This window comes from Amyelois transitella, chromosome 18 (assembly GCF_032362555.1).
Source record: "Amyelois transitella isolate CPQ chromosome 18, ilAmyTran1.1, whole genome shotgun sequence".
Lineage (NCBI taxonomy): Eukaryota > Metazoa > Arthropoda > Insecta > Lepidoptera > Pyralidae > Amyelois > Amyelois transitella.
In genome coordinates this window covers 1,964,801-1,987,467 of record NC_083521.1, presented here as the reverse complement: position 1 = coordinate 1,987,467, position 22,667 = coordinate 1,964,801, and the positions used below count along the sequence as shown (strand labels likewise).

General features: G+C 36.4%; 4 protein-coding genes across 4 annotated transcripts in view; 3 read left to right on the top strand and 1 right to left on the bottom strand.

Moving 5' to 3' along the window:
- The window catches only part of LOC106136244 (cytochrome P450 6B5), a 425,135-nt gene that overhangs the window by 251,469 nt on the left and 150,999 nt on the right, over positions 1–22,667 (bottom strand). The window lies entirely within an intron of this gene.
- Positions 228–3,023, top strand: LOC106136203 (uncharacterized). The gene is made up of 5 exons (XM_060949185.1): positions 228–383; positions 891–1,014; positions 1,410–1,677; positions 2,326–2,445; positions 2,795–3,023. The coding sequence occupies exons 1-5, from the start codon at positions 320–322 to the stop codon at positions 2,921–2,923; spliced, it is 705 nt and encodes a 234-aa protein (XP_060805168.1). The 5' UTR covers positions 228–319; the 3' UTR covers positions 2,924–3,023.
- Positions 3,926–7,098, top strand: LOC106136208 (uncharacterized). Its single transcript, XM_013336679.2, has 5 exons — positions 3,926–4,086; positions 4,609–4,732; positions 5,082–5,361; positions 5,900–6,025; positions 6,909–7,098. Exons 1-5 carry the CDS (start codon positions 4,026–4,028, stop codon positions 7,032–7,034), a joined length of 717 nt encoding a protein of 238 aa, XP_013192133.1. The 5' UTR covers positions 3,926–4,025; the 3' UTR covers positions 7,035–7,098.
- LOC106136271 (eIF-2-alpha kinase GCN2) overlaps positions 7,698–22,667 on the top strand; it is a 29,055-nt gene continuing 14,085 nt past the window's right edge. Inside the window, exons 1-12 of the mRNA XM_060949106.1 lie at positions 7,698–8,128; positions 8,498–8,664; positions 9,850–9,985; positions 10,504–10,620; positions 11,150–11,283; positions 12,063–12,208; positions 13,876–14,386; positions 15,063–15,185; positions 15,564–15,690; positions 19,245–19,361; positions 20,371–20,585; positions 21,515–21,679. Coding sequence (XP_060805089.1) covers positions 8,075–8,128; positions 8,498–8,664; positions 9,850–9,985; positions 10,504–10,620; positions 11,150–11,283; positions 12,063–12,208; positions 13,876–14,386; positions 15,063–15,185; positions 15,564–15,690; positions 19,245–19,361; positions 20,371–20,585; positions 21,515–21,679 — 2,012 coding nt within the window. The 5' untranslated portion in view covers positions 7,698–8,074. The remainder of the gene's footprint in view (positions 8,129–8,497; positions 8,665–9,849; positions 9,986–10,503; positions 10,621–11,149; positions 11,284–12,062; positions 12,209–13,875; positions 14,387–15,062; positions 15,186–15,563; positions 15,691–19,244; positions 19,362–20,370; positions 20,586–21,514; positions 21,680–22,667) is intronic.

The window sequence follows — 22,667 nt, the reverse complement described above, 5'->3', positions numbered from 1 at the left end:
CCTAGATTGGTAGGAAGAGAGTACGTCTTTATATTTGCCTCGATCCTTGTATACTTCTTTTCTTCACATTGATGAATGTTTCATCAATATTCTTAAGTTCGTCGGTTATAAAACAGATACTACAAAGTAATAGATCGGGCAAGTAATTTTATAAATTTAGAACATCCTATACATGTACTATAATGCATAAGTCCTTTATTCACATTATCAGACATCAATTCGATAATAAATTTTATTAATAAATAATATTGGTGATAATCTAAAGTGGCTAGTCTACTGATTTACTATACTAATCAGTATTCTCCTTAAATTAATTACAATGTCTACGTTTCATTATGGCCTCTTAATAGCTGTGACTTGTTCCTTTGTTTATAGTCAAAATGGTAAGTATTTTGTTTCATTTATTTTGTTAAATTTTAATCTACATGTATCATTCATTTTAAATCATTCCACATCTTAGTTTTGGTCCACACTTTCGACTGACTAAGAATGCCATACAGCATTAAGTATACCTGTTGATAACATCAAAGGAAAAAAGTTAACGTGTTTACTTAAGTTTCGTATTTCCCCTGAATTGGGTTCTTAAAAAAATCTGACTTTCTCAATCTAAGACCTCGTAACTCGGGTTTCTTCATAGAAAATATAACGCAACGCAACTTAAGCCAGAAGGATGATGATGTTGGATAAATTATCCTTATTACATACATACATACATATAATCACGTCTATATCCCTTGCGGGGTAGACAGAGCCAACAGTCTTGAAAAGACTGATAGGCCACGTTCAGCTGGCTTCGTCCTTAAAGCCAAACGCTTTAAGATAGAATTGAGTTTCAAATAGTGACAGGTTGCTAGCCTATCGCCTAAATAAAAACCCGTCTTCACTTCCAGTGAACAATGTACGTCTGGTACAGCACAGAGAGTACATGACCAAAGTACTTACTGAAGTTGGACTAATCTTAGAAGAAAGAGAATGGTGTAATCTGAAGATACCCGAGTTCCAAATGGAGATTGAGTAAGTTATAATGATCTTAATAAGTTTAAACACCAAATGCATATGGATCATGGAAATTAGTTTAAAGAAAAGAGATTAGATTACTCTCTAACTAGTAGTCAGCAAAACTTATGCTGAGCTGAATCCCGTATACGAGATTTAGCTCTTGAATCAATGCAAAGACGTTTTAATCAAATTATCAAATATTTTTTTGCCAAATTGGCCAGAGATAGCTTGGGTTTGGCTTCGTCGGGATAGTGAATGTACCCATCAATGCTGAAAAGATTTAGAGCGACGACAAACGACATCTCATATTATTACGAGGTACCAAAAAAGTGGTGTCAAACCTTGACTAAGTACTTTAGAACAAAATCCTTACAACACCTCAGCTTCAAAATAAACTGTTTCTTTTTCAGTCAATCGATCTTAAACTGGGAAGTAGAAGGCAAAGTGTCTTTTCAAAATGGTTTCGTTATATCGATTCAGAGAGTTGAGATTCTGGAATCCAGTTTGAATCAGATATGGACTTGGAACAATAATGATGGACACGGAAATGTTGAAGTTAGAGGTACATTGAGGTTTCATGATATGACTGCTGGTTTTGATGTCATCGCTGATTTCAACCAACAAATTTTCATATCAAGCGCAACATATCTTTATCCGCTAATCAGCTTCGATTTTTCGGTGAGTGCGAAATAGGTATCTCAAAACCTTTTTTCTTCTGTTGATAAGGATCCACACATTTTTCGTTTTAATACATCTTTCATGGTCTTCTCAGCCTGTCTACGAAAAATTTTTCAGAAAAAGTTCCTCACGACATGAGAATGAGATACAGTGATAATACCTTATCATCCCTCTCTCCCTCTCTTATACAGAGAGGCTAACCAAACTAATAAAAAGAAAAAAATATAGAACTTAAATAATGTCAATGATCGTGAAAAGACCCTGAGGTTAAAACTGCACTGTTATACATACATACATACATATGGTCACGTCTATATCCCTTGTGGGGTAGACAGAGCCAACAGTCTTGAAAAGACTGAATGGCCACGTTCAGCTATTTGGCTCAACGATAGAATTGAAATTCAACTAGTGACATAATAATAATGATTGTTTTAACAACTTTTCGCATTATATGATTACATATAATATGACAACTAATTATAATTCCCAGTTCGAAGTTAGATAGCACAGAGATGATATTTAAGCCTGGTTTTGTGTCCCAACCAAAAGGCCTTCCGTTCCTATTTCCACAAATTCTTGCCAGAAGCATAATGGCAATTAGTAGGCACTATCTGAAAATGAAATACCAACATGTTTTTTATTCGGCAGATATTCAGAAATACTGAAACCACGGAAACTAGAGTCGTGGTCACCGGCAACCAACCTAGAAGTGTAAACAAGCTTGAATTCCTCCCGGTTAACAACGTCACTAATGTAATAAGGGCTTTGGTAAGTACTCGTATTGTTCAATATGGTCATACAAATTTGAAAACTGAAAGTATCAGTTTCTTATGCTGCATGAGCATCATCTTACTGGGTCATTTCAATTTTTTTCCAGTAAAATAGGTATGTTAAAATCATTTCCTGTAACAAAATTTATTATTTGTCGGTGAACGATCAATAGCATATCAACTTTCACAAATTCGTTCAATTTGGCATCTATTGCCTCTTCATCATAGGAATCAGAGTTCATTGTTTTATTTTCATGCTCCTCATAGTACAACACTATACCTTTGTATATTTTGTGCGTGACTGACGAGGTAGTTATGATATTATTATCTTTTCTTTTGATTTTCAGTATAACACCAACAGCACTTTTACGGGAATCACATCGTGGGCTTCCGAGATTTTGGCGCCAATTGCTGAAGACGTCATCACTAACAGAGTCGAATTTCCAGTCGTATGCTACAATTGTCCTGTCTCGTAAAAAATATGTACCTAATAGTAAAATATATCTGTTTGTCAATGTCTAAATTGTTTCGATTGCCGACCAAATACTTAGAAGCAAATAAAGGATTCAATTTGGATCTATTGTTTAATATTGACACTCCTTTTTTTTTAATTTAGTTAACTTATAGAAATCTTAATCTGTCATTAAAAAGGCCAATTTTGTTAGCTTCTTCGAGTTAACTAATTGCAGTAGGCCCCAAATGTGCGCCCTGAGGCATCCGCCATATATGTAAGACCATGGTAACTAACAATCACAAAACAATGTCTCAGGAGAAGGTAATGTTGACAAAATGTAGGTTTTTAACAGAATTTAAAACAATAAAATAATCCAAAAAGACTCGGCTTTAGATTCTTTCTACACATCATGCAGAAACAGGTAGATCATGAGTGACTCTAAATGATAGTAGTACCAGTAAGAGGTATCCCTCTTTTTCCTAGTGTTAATCCTGATTACATTTTCACCTCTCAGGTGAGGTGCCTTGGAAGCAACCATGATCATATTAGTCGAGATTTTACATGAAGCAACTCCCGTCTGTCTTGCAACTTTTCAAGTTAACACAACATATATTGGATAATAGTAATCCTTTTCTTAAGTGCTTTTAACGACACGGCAGTATGCGGTATTAATGTATTTTTATCAACAGCCATGACCTCAAGCGGGAAAATAATTAAACATTATGGATATGGCATAACAGGGTACAGGCGAAGACACAGGTTCCCCAAAGAGTGCAATCGGTGATCCGTAGAAGCGACTCCCGAGAAGAACTTAAAAATCAAAGTAACCTATCCCGTTGTTTGACTGTGCATGTTACATCAAGAAATTTTCATCAGATCGACGACGACGATAGACGATTTCGAATCGACAGACGAACAGGCATGGTTCATTCCAGTAAGAAAATATATTAATCAAACAAAGAACACACTTTACAATTTCATGTGCCCAAAACATATACATTGATGTTATGATAGATAATAAATATTAATCTAATCTTATTCCAATCAAACCAATGATCTGTGATTACTGACAGGAACCTACTAATAATCTTAATTCAGTTCTTACAGACAAACTGTACGTAACAATGAAGTTTATCATTTTCTTTGTTTCTATGAGTGTCGTGGTGGTTTCCAGTCAAAATTGGGGTGAGAAGAATTTTAAAATATTTTGATTCTTCATTTAAACCTAGCAAAAGGCCACGTCAAGATATCCGAACCTCATGAGCTTGCAGGGAGAGTGATGAATGTGGACAAAGCGAAAGTAGTATTCTGGAATCGTGGCAGGAGGCACGATGTTGTCTTTATCTACCCTTCCGTGACCGGTTTTATGTAGATATGTTACATATACTATCGTGGTCGGTTTTACGAATAAAACTTTCTTGAAAAATATTTAACCGAATTCTTTATTCGAAATATTTAATCGAAAACAGTTATTAGGAAACTTCTCTACTTTGACATTAGTCTCTTTTGAGTCTACAATCAACACTAGTACTGTTTTGATTTAGTTTTGTGAATGACACTAAAAACACTACTAGACTAAAAACATTCAAAGAAGAAATCTTTTATCACTTACGTTTATTTCCATAAATCTTAACAATTTACTATGATTTCGGTTGCTTGTAACTAAACATCTCATAATCCTTTAAAAACTATAATTTTATTTTTCAGTCAGCAATAGCTACGTACTGAACCATCAGGAGTTCTTCACGGGCGTCCTCCAGGAAACAGTGCAGGAGTTGGAGCACCGGGAATGGTGTAACTTAAAGTTGGATAACATATATCAGACTATAAAGTTAGTATAACTACCAAAAAGATACATTTACAGTCATTTAAATATGTTTTTAACAAAAATAATGTTTACGTTTCAATGTGCCGTGTGGTTCCCGGCACCAATAAAAAAAGAATAGGACCACTCCGTCTCGTTTCCATGGATGTCGTAAAAGGCGACTAAGGGATAGGCTTACAAACTTGGAATTTTTTTTAGGCGACAGGCTAGCAACCTGTCACTATTTGAATCTCAATTCTATCATTAAGCCAAATAGCTGAACGTGGCCTTTCACTCTTTTCAAGACTGTTGGCTCTGTCTACCCCGTAAGGGATATAGACGTGATGATATGTATGTATGTATGTTTACGTTTCAGTGACTCCTTATACAACTTTGTAGTCAATGGCACTGTGACGTACCACAACGGTTTTGTCGTCTCCATCCAAAAGCTTGACCTCGGCAACATACAAAACTCTTTGACGTCAAGAACCGCAGACAATGTCACCACCAATTTCGCTTATGTCCGTGGTAACTTGAACTTGAATGATGTGACTGTTGGATTTGATGTGGAAGCTTCAATTTATAATGATGGAGTGCCGTCGGTACAGACTTACACTGGAACTTACAACCACGGTTTGATACGATTTGATATTTTGGTAAGTTATGCCGTCTTGCTGGAATAAATTATAATTTATTTGTAAGTACAGCTAACATAAATATAGGTTAAGCTACACCATATTCAAAATCGACTAATTCAATGAAAATGAATGCATCGCATTAAGGAATTCCGAAGAAATACATACATACATACAAATAATCACGTCTATATCCCTTGCGGGGTAGACAGAGCCAACAGTCTTGTAAAGACTGATAGGCCACGTTCAGCTATTTGGCTTTAAGATAGAATTGAGATTCAAATAGTGACAGGTTGCTAGCCCGTCGCCTAAAAAAGAATCCCAAGTATGTAAGCCTATCCCTTAGTCGCCTTTTACGACATCCATGGGAAAGAGATGGAGTGGTCCCATTCTTTTTTTGTATTGGTGCCGGGATATATTCTCTATAGACGTGACCATATGTATGTATGTATGTATGTACTATATATTCTCTATGCTGTGCTTGCATGTTTGCTTTTTATTTATATAAGTTGTCTCTCCAGCCAGAACACCTTCTACCAGTATTCTACTTACATTTCAGATCCAAAAAAATTTGGACAACCAAGAAATTACGGTGTCCGCTTCATTGTCATCTTTGGCAGCAGGGTCCGGTATCCGAATGATTTACATGCCTTCCAATAACGTCACTGAAGCTTTATCTAGAAGAGTAAGTTTTACTAAAAGTTTGTTTGTTTGTTTGTAAACTCTTTATTGTACATAAAAATAAATAAAACAAATTATAAAACAGTTATTGGATTTAGAAGAATATGTACAATGGCGGACTTATCCCCAATGGGATTTCTTCCAGTCAACCAAAATATAAAGGAAAATCAATAATTAAAAGGCAGCGCACATAAAAAGCATTGCGATGCAGTAAAATAAACAATAAATTTCTACATATCTAATTAAAGATAAACATACATAAATAATATATATATATATATATATATATATATATATATATATATATATATATATATATATATATATATATATATATATATATATATATATGTATATATATATATATATATATATATATATATAAATAAACTTACATATTTATAAGTACACTCAAAGTACAAAGTACATTTAAAGGTAACACTTTAAAAGTCTTACCTTTAAATCCTCAAATTTCTTGCCAATTAAACAACTAGACTAAAACGAGATCCAAATGGAAAGATGGTAAAGTATACACACGATTCTTAACTAACTAATATAAGGAACAGCTAGATAAGGGAATGTTGTGATGTGAAAGAAGATGTAGTTACAGGAATAGAAAAGGGTATGTTAAGATGGTTCGGTCATACGGAGAGGATGAATGAAAGCAGGTTGACTAAGCAGATATACAAGGAGAGTGTGGAGGAAAAGGTCGGAGCGGGAAGACCTAGACGAACGTATCTTGATCAAATTAAGGACGTCCTGGTAAAGGGTCAGGTAAAAAGTACCCGAAACCGCCGAGCTTGCATAAAGAGAGTTATGAATGTGGAAAAACATTAAGTTTAATAAATTAATAAGTATCATTATGGTCAATGTAATGTTCCTTACAGTGGGTCCCCAGTAACAATTGGACCGGAGTAGGGCGCTGGGGCTCAGACCACATGGTGCCGATTATCATGGATATCGTCAACTCTCGTATACCTTTCCCTAATATCTGCATTGGATGTTACGCTTGATTTTAAAGTTAATTTTATACGAAAAGAATTACTGTTAAATACACTACATTTTTTATGTTGTCTACTCTGTTTTTTTTCTTCTGACTAATAAAGTACCTTCTTCATTTTATTTATTTTTATCCCCAATTTCTTTCAATTTTGAGCTGCTGAGGCTCATTTTGCTTTTCATTACCTAGTGGGGTCATATTGAGAGATCGGATACTCAGATGCATATTTACCTAAAGTTGGGGTGTTGGGATAGTATGGAAAGTACTTTTGTACCTCAAAAATTCCGGGATTCTAATTATGTACTCGAATGCAAATGTACCTTAAGTTGAGGTGTTGGCTTAGTATCAAACGCATTGTTGTAGCACAAAAATTCCGGGATTTCGTGATCGATAAGTGTAATATGATCATCCATCACTTATGCTTATAAAGGTGTTTATCATAGTACCTAATATACGATAAGTTTCAATTTCTTGTTTAATAAAATTTCCGGTATTCAAAATAATTCGAATCCCGAAAGCAAGAAGCCGCCTCCATACTTTCTTAGCCAAAATATTCGTTTAGGTAATTACCTTAATTACTGCGTTTATGGATATGATGTCTTAATAAAAGTTATTCCATAGTTTCGTTTATTCACTCCTAGCATAGTTATTAGTAAATATTTTTTTTTTAATGGGCTTTCTCATCGTACTTTGAATGAATATAAAACATATAGGGCGTCAAAATTAAAACTAAACATTCACGTAACGTATTTTAATTACATACTTATATTCTATCATGTTATTAACTAATTAATATTGTTGTAAGACCTTGTTATTATCGCTATTTGTGCCTGCAAAAAACGATAATCGTATCCAATCTGTGATAATGACAGCTGTCACTGTCATTTATCATTTCTAAATTTGTTATGATTTTTATAAAATGCTTTTGCGGGTGGCGGTGTCTTCTTTTCTTTTAAAATATCGTTGAGAAAGCAAGAAAATTGCGATTTTGCAAGAAACTCTTGGGTGGAGTACATGTACACGAAAAGATTATGAAAATTTCCTCACGCAACAATGGGTGACGAAACTCCAGAAGAGCGCCAGGAAAATGAATATGCGGCATTGCAGGTTAGTATCTACCGTATTTTGGCACAAAACAAATATTGTAATATTAGTCTTTTATTACGTTATGTTTTTGATAATAGGTGCCTACATGGCTTTTAACTATCCTTTTTATAAAACTATAAAATGCAAACGTAAGCGTAATAATATATCAAGTTGACGCTGCTTTTTTAAAATGCTTATTATATATAATACTTATATTAATTTTGCAATATGCTGTCCCAATATCTAGCCAATAAGTCTAGGCTTATTTTTTATTTTTAACCTATATATACAACTCCCTAGCAGCTTTCTATTAAAAAGTACTGGAATCAACTAGATTTTTTTTTAGTTATTAAAATTGCAATAATACCTATGGAATGACGAAACTTTCAGGCGATATTTGGGGAGCTGGTAGAAGACAAGCGTTTGCCTTCAGTATGGAAAGTTTGGAGACCCAATGACTTCCTACTAACCCTGTATCCGTTGCACAACTCAGCTATGCCCGATGTCCACTGTTCCATCACGCTGCGTTTCATTTGTTGCCATAATTATCCAGATAAGTATGTTTTATTTTTTCAAAAATATAAAGACAAATTGCATAGATTGAACTGGCCCGAAAGTTAGTTTGAGATTTACTAACTGAATGATACTAGACATAGTTGCTATTATTTGGTTCAATTTACACATACATACATAAAATCACGCCTCTTTCCCGGAGGGGTAGGCAGAGACTACCTCTTTCCACTTGCCACGATCTCTGCATATTTCCTTCGCTTCATCCACTTTCATAACTCTCTTCATGCAAGCTTGGCGGTTTCGGGTACTTTTGACCTGACCCTTTACCAGGACGTCCTTAATTTGATCAAGATATTATGTTCGTCTAGGTCTTCTCACTCCGACCTTTCCCTCCACACCCTCCATGTTTTCATTCATCCTCTCCACATGACTGAACCATCTCAACATACCCTTTTCTATTCCTGTAACTACATCTTCTTTCACATCAAAACATTCCCTTATCACGCTGTTCCATATCCGGTCACTCAATTTCACACCCAACATACTCCTTAACGCTCTAATTTCCACTGCATTTAATTTATTAAAAATTCATTCAATTTACACATATTTCATTAAATAGCAGCTGTCATCTGAACTATTTATTTGAAATAAAAGGATTTTTTGTTCATAAAGGTAATATAGTAAGCTCCACACTCAGCCTAGATAAAACATTACATATAATCATGTCTATATCTCTTGCAGGGAGCCAACAGTCTTCAAAAGACTGAAAGGGTGGCCTTTCATTAAGCCAAACAGCGTGTGGATTCAGCTGTTTGGCTTAATGAATAGATTCAAATAGTTCAAGGTTGCTAGCCCATCCTTAAAAGAATAATCCTATATACTTGTGATTTCTCTTTTAGGGGATGGGCTAGCTACCTTGTCAGTAGTCTATCCCTAAGTCACTAAGGGACAGACTAGTGACAAGAAATCCAAGAAGTGCTTGCTGGTTCTCGATCATACTGCAAACTCCTTCAAAATAGTTCTGGAGTACCTACATTTTCAAAAGTGATAGAAAGTAGGCATAGTAAAATATAGTATTGCTAAAATAATGAAAACATAACATAAAATCACGCCTCTTTCCCGGAGTGTTAGGCAGAGACTACATCTTTCCACTTGCATACTTCCTTCGCTACATCCACTAAAATAATGTTGCCTATAATTTTTCTGTAAACAAATATTATCATTTTCAGGCCACCGAAAATAGAAATACATAAACAGCAAGGGTTGTCTAAAGACAATAGTAACAAGCTATTGAAAGAATTAGAAGGTATAGCTTCTTCGAAATGCGGTGAGGTTATGATCTTTGAACTGGCACAACATGTACAGGTAATTAATACTCTGATTTTTTTTTATTCATAGAAATTCTCATTAAGACAGGGTCATTTTTCCAGCAGTGTTATAGATAATTTAAAACTTTCGTAAAGACTACTGAAATGTATTTTTGAAATTATAATAGTTAGGCATAGTAACTGATTGATCAGAACGTCAGTGGTTGGATTGGTAAGGTTAAAATGCATGATGCGCAGATAGAGGTTCAAATCCCACCTCGAACATGTACCAATGACTATTTTCAAAGTTATGTGTATATTAATCTGGATAGTAACCAACGCTCTTTCGGTGAGGGAAAACTTCATGCACATTCAGGCAACTGAATGTAAATCTATAAATATATGGTCTATTCAACAGAAAAAGAAAATTCAATACGAACCAGTAGTTCCTGAGATTAGCGCGTTCAAGCAAACAAACAATCTCTTCAGCTTTATAATATTAGTATAGATTTCACAGGCACAGCAAGGGAAATTTAAGTAGGCGACATTTTTTTCAAATTTTGGTAAAATTTTCAGCAATATCTCCATGACCGCAATAAACCCACTCTCTCTATGTATGACGAGATGGTCCTCAAGAACACTGAGAAAGAGAAGCTAAAACAACACAATATCGAGCTCAAGGAACAAGAAGAGGTAAGTTTTAAGGGTTTTTGTCTGTCTGTTCTTCTGTCAGTCAGTGACCGGTGTATTTGTGGTAGAATGCAGACTATGGATTCACTGTGCCACAGACCATGTAGCAAGGCTGATGGCAAGGCAGGTGGATTCATACAAATTGATAAAGTATAATAGAATAGAATAGATTTATTTTCAAAACTGTATGTAAATATCACTTATTGACGTCACTTAAATCTAAATATATTTATTACCGCTTCCAAAGCCGCGGAACAAACAACACTGCAAAAAAGACATACATGATAGAAACGGCGTAGCGCGGTTTGGGAATCCAACAAAAATACTGTCACGAAAATCAGTTTTTTTTTATGTTACACTATATCAATTTGTATAAATCCATACATACATACATATAACCATGTCTTTATCCATTGCTGGGTAAACTGAACCAGTTGTCTTGAAAAGACGTACATACCTTTGGAATAATTTGAATCACAGTTTATAGTTTCATAAAATAAAATTGAGAACTTTGAAAATTATTCTTCTACAGAGGAAAAAAATTAAAGAAGAGATATTAAAACGACAAGAGATGCTGAGATGTGCGGGCAAGCAAAGGAACCACAGGACCAGTTTGAGTCAGGACGATAGCGTCGATGGTCATGGGGATGCGCCCGAGTTGGTTTAGTAAGTACTTGTCATATCGTTTTGCGTTTTATTCGATATAATAAACATACCTATGTATACACACGTATATGAACTTGGGATTCTTCATTCAGGCGATGGGCTAACAAACTGTCACTATTTGAATCTCTATTCTTTTATTTTTATCCAAAAAGCTGAACGTGGCATTTCAGGCTTTCCAAGACTGCTGGCTATATCTACTACTCAAGGGATATTGACGTGACTATGACTGTATAAGCTCGTCGGTTTAGGGTACACTGGAGCCGCAGTTCCCCAGACATAACACCTAGCCTGGCGGAAGATCTTCCCTTTGGTGGAGGTCGAGCAGAATCATCGCTCCCGCTACAGACTTTTGTCTGTTTTTGACTTATAGCGTCGCGTCATTTTGTTTTTGTGACTTATGGCGCAGAAATGCCGCCAAATAATCTATACTATATACTATACTATATACCTACTATACTATATACTATACTATATACTATAATATTATAAAGCTGAAAAGTTTGTTTGTTTGTTTGTTTGAACGCGCTAATCTTAGGAACTACTGGTTAGAATTGAAAAATTATTTTTGCGTTGAATAGACCATTTATCGAGGAAGGCTTTAAGCTATATAACATCACACTGCAACTATAAGGAGCAAAGAAATAATGGAAAAAAAACGGGGAAAATTATTCATCCTTGAGGGCTTCATTGATGCCCAAAATAACTTTTCCACGCGGACGAAGTCGAGGGCACAGCTAGTAAGTAATATAATTTTTTTAATAAACTATTTTATTTAACAGTTACGCCGATGAAAATATGTCCCCTGCTAAGAGAGTGATCCGCAACAGACCTAAAGAAGTGGCTTGTACGTGCAACGCGAAATGCGCGCACGTACTCAGGATAACGCAGAAGAATCATAAGAAAATTTATATAGGCAGCTGTTTGGGTAAGTACTTCTGTTTATTATATAACTATTATTGAGATTATTGTAGAAAGGTGTGTGCCGTGTGGTTCCCGGCACCAATACAAAAAAGAATAGGACCACTCCATCTGTTTCCCATGGATGTCGTAAAAGGCGACTAAGGGATAGGTTTATAAAATTGCGATCCTTTTTCAGATAGACGATGGGCTAGCAACCTGTCACTATTTGGATCTTGATTCCATCATTAAGTCGAGCAGCTGAACGTGGCCATTCAGTCTTTTCGGGACTATTGGCTCTGTCTACCCCGTAAGGGACGTAACTATATGTATGTATGTATGTATAGGAGTATTTAATATATTTCGTTTGTTCCCGCGGGAATTTCGCTAAATGTTGGGATACATAAGGAACCGTCATTTCTTATATTAATTTTTTTTTTTTGCAAATATATTATACAGCTTTAACCCACGGGAAGGAAGCGACTGTAAACAAATGTGAGACAGTAGATGATGATGTTTACATTGTCTTTACCCCTTACGGGGTAGACAGACCCAAGTCTCTGAAAGACTGAAAGGCCGCTCACTGCACGCCATCTAGAGACTTCCATCTTTTTCATATATGTGATCTATCTCTCAACTCAAGTCGGCACACGCGTGACTAATTTTATATCATCCAAAAAAGCATCCATCCTTTAACTATTGTAATATTTATTTTTGTTCAAAATTACAAGAAGTCTAACAATTAATCAAGATTTTTTTATTTTCTTGTTCTATCACGAACACAGTTATATGGCTTGATTGGGTATAGAATTGAAATTCAACTAGTGACAGGGTTCTAGCCCATCACCTACTAAGAGAATTCCATGTTTATTAGCCATTCCCGTGATTGGCTTTTTCAATCTGCACGGGAAGAGAAACAGCTAGCATGCATTGTATCAACAGTGTGGGAAGTCTGAAGTCTGTAGCACAGTTTTAACTAACACAGACTTCAGAGTTCATGTTATCTTTACGTGTAATTTTATCAAATAAAGATTTATTTATTGTAGCATCTACGACATTTCACATCACTCAATAATTGTCATGTCTTTTGATTTCACAACATTGGTTGATGTCAAATAACTAACTGAAAACTAAGTTTAGCGCCGCTTCCAACGCTTCCGTCAGAGCAGAAGAAGCAGTAACAAACTGCACTACGGCATTTTCTTCAATAACATCATCAACACAATTATCTAAACTTGGAATAGAAATGTGGAAAAGAGAAAATATTGTTGTCATTAATTGATTAAATTGAAATTTTGATAGTAAGTTTATATCTTATTAATTATGTACATATGCCAATGCCTTTCTTTACATTTTCCTGTCGTGGGCCTGCTGGAAGAAATTTCTCTAGAAAAAAGTAGTGCCCTTGTATAAATTTTTATTCTAGTTCAAGTTCTATTCCTACTTTTTCCTTGATGTACATAAATATAAATAATATTGATACTAAACCAGTGTGAACATCATACATACATACATAAAATCACGCCTCTTTCCCGGAGGGGTAGGCAGAGACTACCTCTTTCCACTTGCCACGATCTCTGCATATTTCCTTTGCTTCATCCACATTCATAACTCTCTTCATGCAAGCTCGGCGATTACGGGTACTTACATCTTACTTATGTACTTATTGTACATCACTTGTTTTATATCTTCCAGGTCACTCTTCCAACGGTGCCACAAGCTACCTAGCTATTGAAGATGAAACCGGAGAGCCACTGATAACCAAAAAGTGGTCTATACCCACCACTGACTTCCAAACGTGGAATCGTCTTTTGACAACATTACAACACGAACTCAAATCAATGTGCCGCTTAAAAAATACAAATTTAGTGCCATACGTTGCCATGGAGACGTGCAAAGAAGGACAAAGTGGACGGACTGCTACTCAATCGGTTTATATATTTAGAAACTTCATATTAGGTAGCTCATTGAAGTATTTGTCAGAGAAGTGTAAAAATAGTGATATGTATGAGACTTTGAAGCTTATTAGACATGTAGGTACCGGTGTGTTTAGTGCTTTAACAGAGTTGCATAGTGCAGATATAGTGCATAAAGATGTGAGGAGTGAAAATGTTTTTTTGGACGCTTTCGGTGCGGTCAAGTTGGTCGGTGCCAGTTTGGACAGCTGGTTAGCGGAGACGCTGGACGGCGACCGTTATTGTGAAAAGTGAGAATTTTTTTTTTTAATTTTGTACATAGATAACTAACAGCAAATTTTACAATCATTGGCTGATAAAATTTTGGAGCCAATCACATGTCTTCACAGATAAAGACAGTATAAAAAATAAACACCAATTAAGTAAAAAAAAAATACATTGAAACAAATGCTCAAGTGCATACATGCTATGCACATTATAAATGAAAATTATCAAAGAGTTAAAGATAACTGTCTGATACATTATTTAATCCCTAAAGAATTTTCTATACAATAAACGTTTAACCCCTCGGTGCTATTTGTTATTTATATATAAGAGTTTCAGTATTACTACATTTATAAGTTACGCCGATGTATCTGCGCAAAAGTCAAAAATGGCGCCAAAATATTTGAGCGCCTATCAGAGCGCACCATTTCAATTGAACCGTTCGCCTTAGTGAGTTATTATGAGCGAGATAGCAGATTTCTTTTTTGGATTTCAATTTTAATGTACTCGTAATAAGGTCGTTATTTTATCGAGTTTTGCATTCGGTTTGATACGACTATTCTGTGCCGTCGAATACACTACGCTGAGGCGACGTGTATACTGGCGTGGCGTGTAGTACTTTTATTAACTAATAAAGCTTTCTTTATAAAGCACAAGAAAATTTATTATTATTTATAAATACCTGATAATGAATATTTATAGGCAAACTCGAGCGCAAGATATATATGCGACGGGTCAACTGTTACTTTCGATTTTGTGCCAAGAGAAATCCACAAATGAAATACCCCCGGAGCTACCCAGCACTGCCAAAGACTTCTTCTCAAGGTAAATGATTTATTTTGCATTGTAGATGTTACTTGTTTTTTTTTTATAACTGTTTATATTCAAACTTGTGTCAAATATTGGCAACATTTAATATAGGTATCTACTTATCCAGTTTTACACCATTTGATTTTGGAAACTATACATACATGTAATCACGTCTATATCCCTTGCGGGGTAGACAGAGCCAACAGTCTTGCAAAGACTGATAGGCCACGTTCAGCTATTTGGCTTTACGATAAAATTGAGATTCAAATAGTGACAGGTTGCTAGCCCATCGCCTAAAAAAGAATCCCAAGTTTGTAAGCCTATTATTAAGGAAAGAGATGGAGTGGACCTATTCTTTTTTTGTATTTAACTTGGCTGTTTTAAATATCGCAGGTGCCTTACAGAGGACGAGCACAGCCAATGGTCGGCCGAGCAGCTGATGAATCATGGGTTCCTGGTGGACGCGCCGGTGGAACTGATCACCGGCAGGAAGAGGGACAACGGCAGCAGCAGCTCTGATGTGAGTTTTGAAGTGTACATTATTGAGGGTCACACCACATCGGGATACAAGGTGTTCGCGCCCAATTGTGGCGATTGTGGCGCAGCGGTAGTACGCTTGTCTGTGAAACTGGAGGTCCCGGGTTCGAATCCCGGCCAGGGCGTGATGAGAAACGAAGTTTTTTCTGATTGGCGTAGGTTTTGGATTTTTATCTATACATATAAGTATTTAATATAAATATTAGGGTGCTTCAAAAAATCTAACTTTAATTTTTTTTGTGGGGCACACTCTCATTTGATTTCAATATAAAAATAAACGAATACGTATTTTTTCTTTTTAGAATTAAGTGAAATTTAGAGGTCGCTACCGGTCATCAAAGTTTTGCAAAATAAACTCTATTTGGTGCAATATGACTCCGGTACTTTAATCTAAACATGTCCCTGCAAGTTATCTAAACACGCCGCAAGTACATAAATAAACCGCGTACAAGGACTCAGCATTGTTCTAAACAAAAAATATCGTGTTAAAACGTGTCACTATCGCAAACAAAGTAGCCAGTGTGAAGACGTATTTTTGATAAGTCCGCCAATATTGTGATTGTGGTGAATAATGGCGTCTACCAGTAAAAGTGGTGTAACAACGCGAAAAAATACTGATATCTGGTTAATAGGACATGTCACACCAACTTTGTCTCATGTAAAACTTCCGTCTATCAAAGAAGTAATGAGTTTATTTTTTTACTTCAAAACTATAGAGAAGGATCAAAATAACAAAGCTGCGGGTCGTGCGGCATACAAGGTTATTGAAATATGGGAAAAAGCCAGTATTCCCACTAGACTTCAGAAACATGTCGTAGCAAAAATACTTAAATATTTCTCTGAATGGCAGAAGCTTAAAAAAAATAAAGAAAATAAGAAAAAGCGCTCAGCTCAGATACAATTAAAGGAAGAACGGTGGAAGCAAAGTCTGGATTGTCTTTTTGATATCGCTCATGCCAGTGCTTTAGATTTGATTACTATAGAGGAAGACAAACAGTTTCTACTTGCACAAAGAACAATGGGACGTCCAGGACAAATAGGCAGCCTAGACAGAAAATTCGAACAAATACAAACGATCAAATCACAACAGGATGAAAAGTTAGAAAAAAGAAAGGTGCGCGAATCAGAATGTATAAAACGACTAACTGAAAAGTGTGAGTTGTTGTCATCATCTTCATCGTCTTTGGAAGGTATTGAAGAATCAAGTCCACCTATTACTCCGTCGCCAAAACCATCTACATCGATTACAAAACCAAAAAGAAGTAAGAAGATAATAGTCGACGACCGTTTGGCTGTAAGTCTCGACGTTGCTAAGCTAAGTGACCGAAAAGCAGCCATTGTTTTAACATCAACTCTTAAGAGCGCAGGTTGTGACGTTTCAAGTTACAACATTAGTTCATCGTCTATTCGCCGTCAACGAATCCAGCGCCGACAAAAAATTGCAGAGTCCCTTAAAAGTGAATTCAAGCCCGAGGTCCCACTAACCGTTCACTGGGATGGTAAAATGCTTGAAGATATAACGGGACATGAAGTTGTCGACCGTTTACCAATCTTAGCTTCAGGCCAAGGAATAGATCAGCTATTAGCTGTTCCAAAACTGCCAAATGGAACTGGACAGGCAATGGCCTCTGCTGTTGTTGATACCTTGTTATCATGGGGTCTAAGTGATAAAATCAAGGCGATGGGATTTGATACCACTGCTTCAAATACTGGGCGAATAAATGGAGCCTGTACTTTACTTGAGCAAAAATTAGAAAAACCGCTATTATGGTTGGCGTGCAGACACCATATTTTAGAAATCGTACTTGAAGCGGTTGTAGTTTTGGCATTGGGTTGTTCAAGTGGGCCAGAAATACAGATATTTAAAAAGTTTCAAAAAAACTGGCCTCAAATTGACCAAGGAGACTTCAAACCAGTTACTTCTGACCCTGACACATTAAAGGATGTCCAAGATATAAGTGACACAATGATTTCTTTTGCCACACAACAGTTGAATCAGTTTCAACCACGAGACGATTACAAGGAGTTGCTAAATCTCATTGTGATTTTTTTGGGAGGAACACCAGAAAAGGGCGTATCGTTTAGAGCACCTGCAGGATTGCATCGAGCCAGATGGATGGCGAAAGCAATTTATGCTTTAAAAATGTATTTATTTAGACAACAGATAAAAATTACAAAAAAAGAAATCAAAGGTTTAAGAGATGTTTGCATTTTTGTTGTCCTAATTTACGCAAAATACTGGTACCAAGCACCTTGCGCGAGGTCAGCTCCAAAGAATGATTTACAGCTTTTGAAGGACTTGGTGGCTTACGAGAAGGTTAACAAATCACTGGCACAGGTTGCACTGAAAAAAATGACAGGACATCTTTGGTACTTGTCTGAGGAGCTCGTTGCCTTGGCATTTTTCGACGACAATGTTACAGCGGAAACAAAAGCAAAGATGGTCAGTGCTCTCGAAATTCAAGGGTCAGAAGATCCACCTAAAAGAGTGACCCTTGATCGTGACCTTATCCTCAACAAAAACTTAGAAGATTTTGTTACAAACAATACATTCACTTTTTTCAAAACAATTGGAGTGCCGTGCGATTTTTTGAAAAAAGATGTGAATTCTTGGAATTATGACAATGATTACACCAAATGTAAAGAATATGTACAATGTTTGAAAGTTGTGAATGATTTAGCGGAAAGAGGAGTAGCTCTCATGGAGGAATATAATCGTCTTCATACCACCAATGAGGAGCAGAAACAATATTTGCTTTTGGCGGTCAAAGATTATAGGAAAAGATTTCCTAACACAAATAAGTCCACTTTGATATCTTAATTTGATTTCTAAACATCTTTAATACGTTATTTTTAAAATAATTCATATTAAAATATTGATTTAACATCACACTTTAAAAGCTTCTCTCATTTTTTAAATAATAATGCTCTAATAAAAATTATTTCATGTCAAACATGATTTTTTATTTTTCTCTATATTTCAAAAGGCGGTAGCGACCCCTAAAACCTATTTAAAAAATCTGAAAAAAATCCCCCGTAAGTTTTTAGTGTTATGGTAACTATCGAAAAGGTGCCCGGTTACAATAATTAAAAAAAAAATTTTTTCGAACAATTTTGAAGCACCCTAATAAATATAGTATCGTTGAGTTAGTGTCTCGTAACACAAGTCTCGAACTTGCATCGAGGCTAACTCAATCTGTGTAATTTGTCCAGTGTTTATTTATTTATTTATTAATAATATGCGCGGAACGGAAATAATAACTAATTACCAATTGGAAGAATAGTATATGTCTAATATGGTTTCTGTCACTTCAGAATAGAACCACTCCATTACTTTCCCATGGATATCGTAAAGGGCGACTTAGGTTTACAAGTTTGGAATTTCTCTTATATGCGATGGGCTAGGAACCTGTCACTATTTGAATTTCAATTCCATCATATACTGAACACGGCCTCTCAGTCTCAAACCTGTTGCCTCTGTCTACCCGACAAGGGAAATAGACGTGCCTATATGTATGTACGTATGTTGTTTTACAGGACGAAGATGCGGTGAAAAAGATTAGCAGCTTAGGCATCAACGGGCACTCGCGTTTGGCGGACGAGTTTGAAGTGCTGTCTTGGATAGGCCAAGGCGCTTTTGGAGACGTTCTGAAGGTAAGGCATATTGTACCTAATCTCATGGTACTTCAAATTCAAATTCAAAATTTTTATTCATTATTATATGATACTACATATCGCTTAATAATTGTCGAAACATTTGGTTTCACAACATTGGTTGACGTCAAATAAATTACTTAAAACTATTAACCGACTTAATAATGCTTCTCTTGGATTTTATACTCCGATGGTCTCATTTCTTGGCCATTGTTTCCATATTGGCCAAGATTCTGAAGTGGATATGTGAGAAATTACAAGGAGTGATCTGTTCTTGATTATTGGTCCTGCGGATTTGAAAAGGGAAATCTAACTGAGTTTATATCATGGTCACAAATACCGTTTTCTCAATGTGCAGGTCAAGTGTTTTTCTGTCATCATCATACTGGTGCACGAAAATATGAGAAATCTTCTGAATAAATGTATACGGGACAGATTACACAAATTTTAATTGACCACGAAGTAAGTTCGAGACTTGTGGTACGAGATATTAAGCCAACGATAATATATTTTGTAATAAATACTTAGATAGATAAACATCCAAGACCCAGGCCAATAAGAGAATATTCGTTACTCATTATGCCCTGTCTGGTATTCGAACCCGGAACCTCCAAATAAAAACTAACTTTATTTTTCGTTAAACAAAAATTTTATAGTTCGTAATAGCCTGCCGCGCCTAATTCGAACGTGTCTTACACATGTTTATATTTAACATACATATGGTCACGTCTATATCCCTTACGGGATAGACAGAGCCGTAGTCTTTAAAAGACTTGGCCACGGTCAGCTATTTGGCTTAATGTTAGAATTGAGATTAAAATACTGACAGGTTGCTAACACGTCGCCTAAAAAAGAATCCCAAGCTTGTAAGCCCACCCCTTAGTCGCCTTTTACGACATCCATGGGAAAGAGATGGAGTGGTCCTATTCTTTTTTGTATTGGTGCCGGGAACCACACGTCACCTTTTATATTTAAACAGGTTTTTATAACGGTATTTATATTTAAACAGGTCAAAAACAAGCTGGACGGCGGTTTCTACGCGATAAAACGAATCAAACTTAACCCAGAGAACGTGCATTTGAACAAGAAGATCACTCGCGAAGTCAAACTGTTATCTCGATTGAACCACGAGAATGTGGTCAGATACTATAACGCGTGGATCGAGTCCATATCCCAGCCGATAGAGGGCGACACCCCTGTCACTTGCCCCGAGAAAGTTACCAGGTAACTGCATTTTAAGTTGAACTGTTTTACCGACTGAAGAAAAGAGAATGTAGTCAGATATTATAAGGCGTGAGTCGAGTCCTCAACGCAGCCGATATAAGGCGACACCTCTGTCATTTGCAGCTAGAAAGTTACCAGGTAACTGCATTTTAAGTTGAACTGTTTTACCGACTGAAGCAAAGAGAATGTAGTCAGATATTATAAGGCGTGGGTCGAATCCATATCCCAGCCGATAAAGGGCGACACCTCTGTCACTTGCAGTGAGAAAGTTACCAGGTAACTGCATTTTAAGTCGTACTGTTTTACCGACTGAAGCAAGGAGAATGTAGTCAGATATTATAAGGCGTGGGTCGAGTCTATATCCCAGCCGATAGAGGGCGACACCCCCGTCATTTGCAGCGAGAAAGTTACCAGGTAACTACATTTAAGTTGAACTGTTTTACCGACTGAAGAAAAGAGAATGTAGTCAGATATTATAAGGCGTGAGTCGAGTCCATAATGCAGCCGATATAAGGCGACACCTCTGTCATTGGCAGCTAGAAAGTTACCAGGTAACTGCATTTTAAGTCGTACTGTTTTACCGACTGAAGCAAGGAGAATGTAGTCAGATACGCGTGGGTTGAGTCCACAACGCAGCCGATGGAGGGCGACACCCCCGTCATTGGCAGCGAAAAAGTAACCAGGTAACTGCATTTTAAGTCGTACTGTTTTACCGACTGAAGCAAGGAGAATGTAGTCAGATATTATAAGGCGTGGGTCGAGTCTATATCCCAGCCGATAGAGGGCGACACCCCCGTCATTTGCAGCGAGAAAGTTACCAGGTAACTGCATTTTAAGTCGAACTGTTTTACCGACTGTATCAAAGAGCAAAAAAGTTAATACAATGAATTTTATTTATTTTAAGTTTATTTCCAATGTCTTGTTCGTAGGAAGAAACCCGATAACCTGGAGGATGTTGTGGCCAAGCTGGGACAAGAAGTAAAACTGGAGTGGTCCATGTGTAACCCCTCTAAGTCCACACAGAAGACGCATTCTTCATCAGACAGCGAGGAAGAAGACGAAGACGAGGACGAGGCACCGCTGTTTAATATGAAGTATGTTTTTTTTTTTTTGTTAATTTTATTTATTAATTCATTATTGTGAGAATTACAATTTGTAAAGTACAATAGGCGGACTTAATGCTAAAATAATTATCTGACAGTCTACATACATCCTACTAATATTATAAATGCGAAAGTTTGTGAGTATGTCACTATGGATGTTTGTTACTCTTTCACGCAAAAACTACTGAACCGATTACGATGAAATTTGGTATGTAGGTAGCTGAAGACACAGAATAACATATGGGCTACTTTTTATCCTGGAGTTCCCGCGGGATTGATAGGGTTTTTCATGCGGACGAAGTCGCAGGCGGCCTCTAGTAAATAAATACTTTATGTTTTTCTTCTCATATTTGGCGTAACCCAGCAAATTATATTTGACTAGCGACCCGCCCGGACGGATTGTATGAAAATCAATAATGGTTATTGATTTTCATACAAAGGTTCACCCCGCATTTATTATTTCAGGGGTAGATTTAAAAAAAAACCACTGTATTTCATTCAAGGGAGCGTCGTTGGTCGAATTTATTTTAAATCATACCTTGGCCATATATAACTCTATGATTACATAATGCTACGATATTACTACCATGTGCCATAGACCATTACATACATATAGTTACGTCTATATGCCTCGTAGGGAAGACAGAGCCAACAGTCTTGAAAAGATTGAAAAGCCACATCCAGCTGTCTGTTTTTATATTTGAGATTCAAATAGTGACCGGTTGCTAGCCTATAGCCTACAAGAAGAATCCCAAGTTTATTAACCTATCACTTACTTGCCTTTTACGGCATCCATAGAAAAGATACGGAGTGGTCCTATTCTTTAGTACCGGGAACCACGCCGTACCATTCTAGTTTACTATAAATTATTTCGGAAGAAGTTAACAAGTGCTGATAGAAAATGCTGCAGTGAGGTTTGTTACCGCTTCTTCTGCACTGACGCTTTGGAAGCGACAGTAAACTTAGTATTAAGTAATTA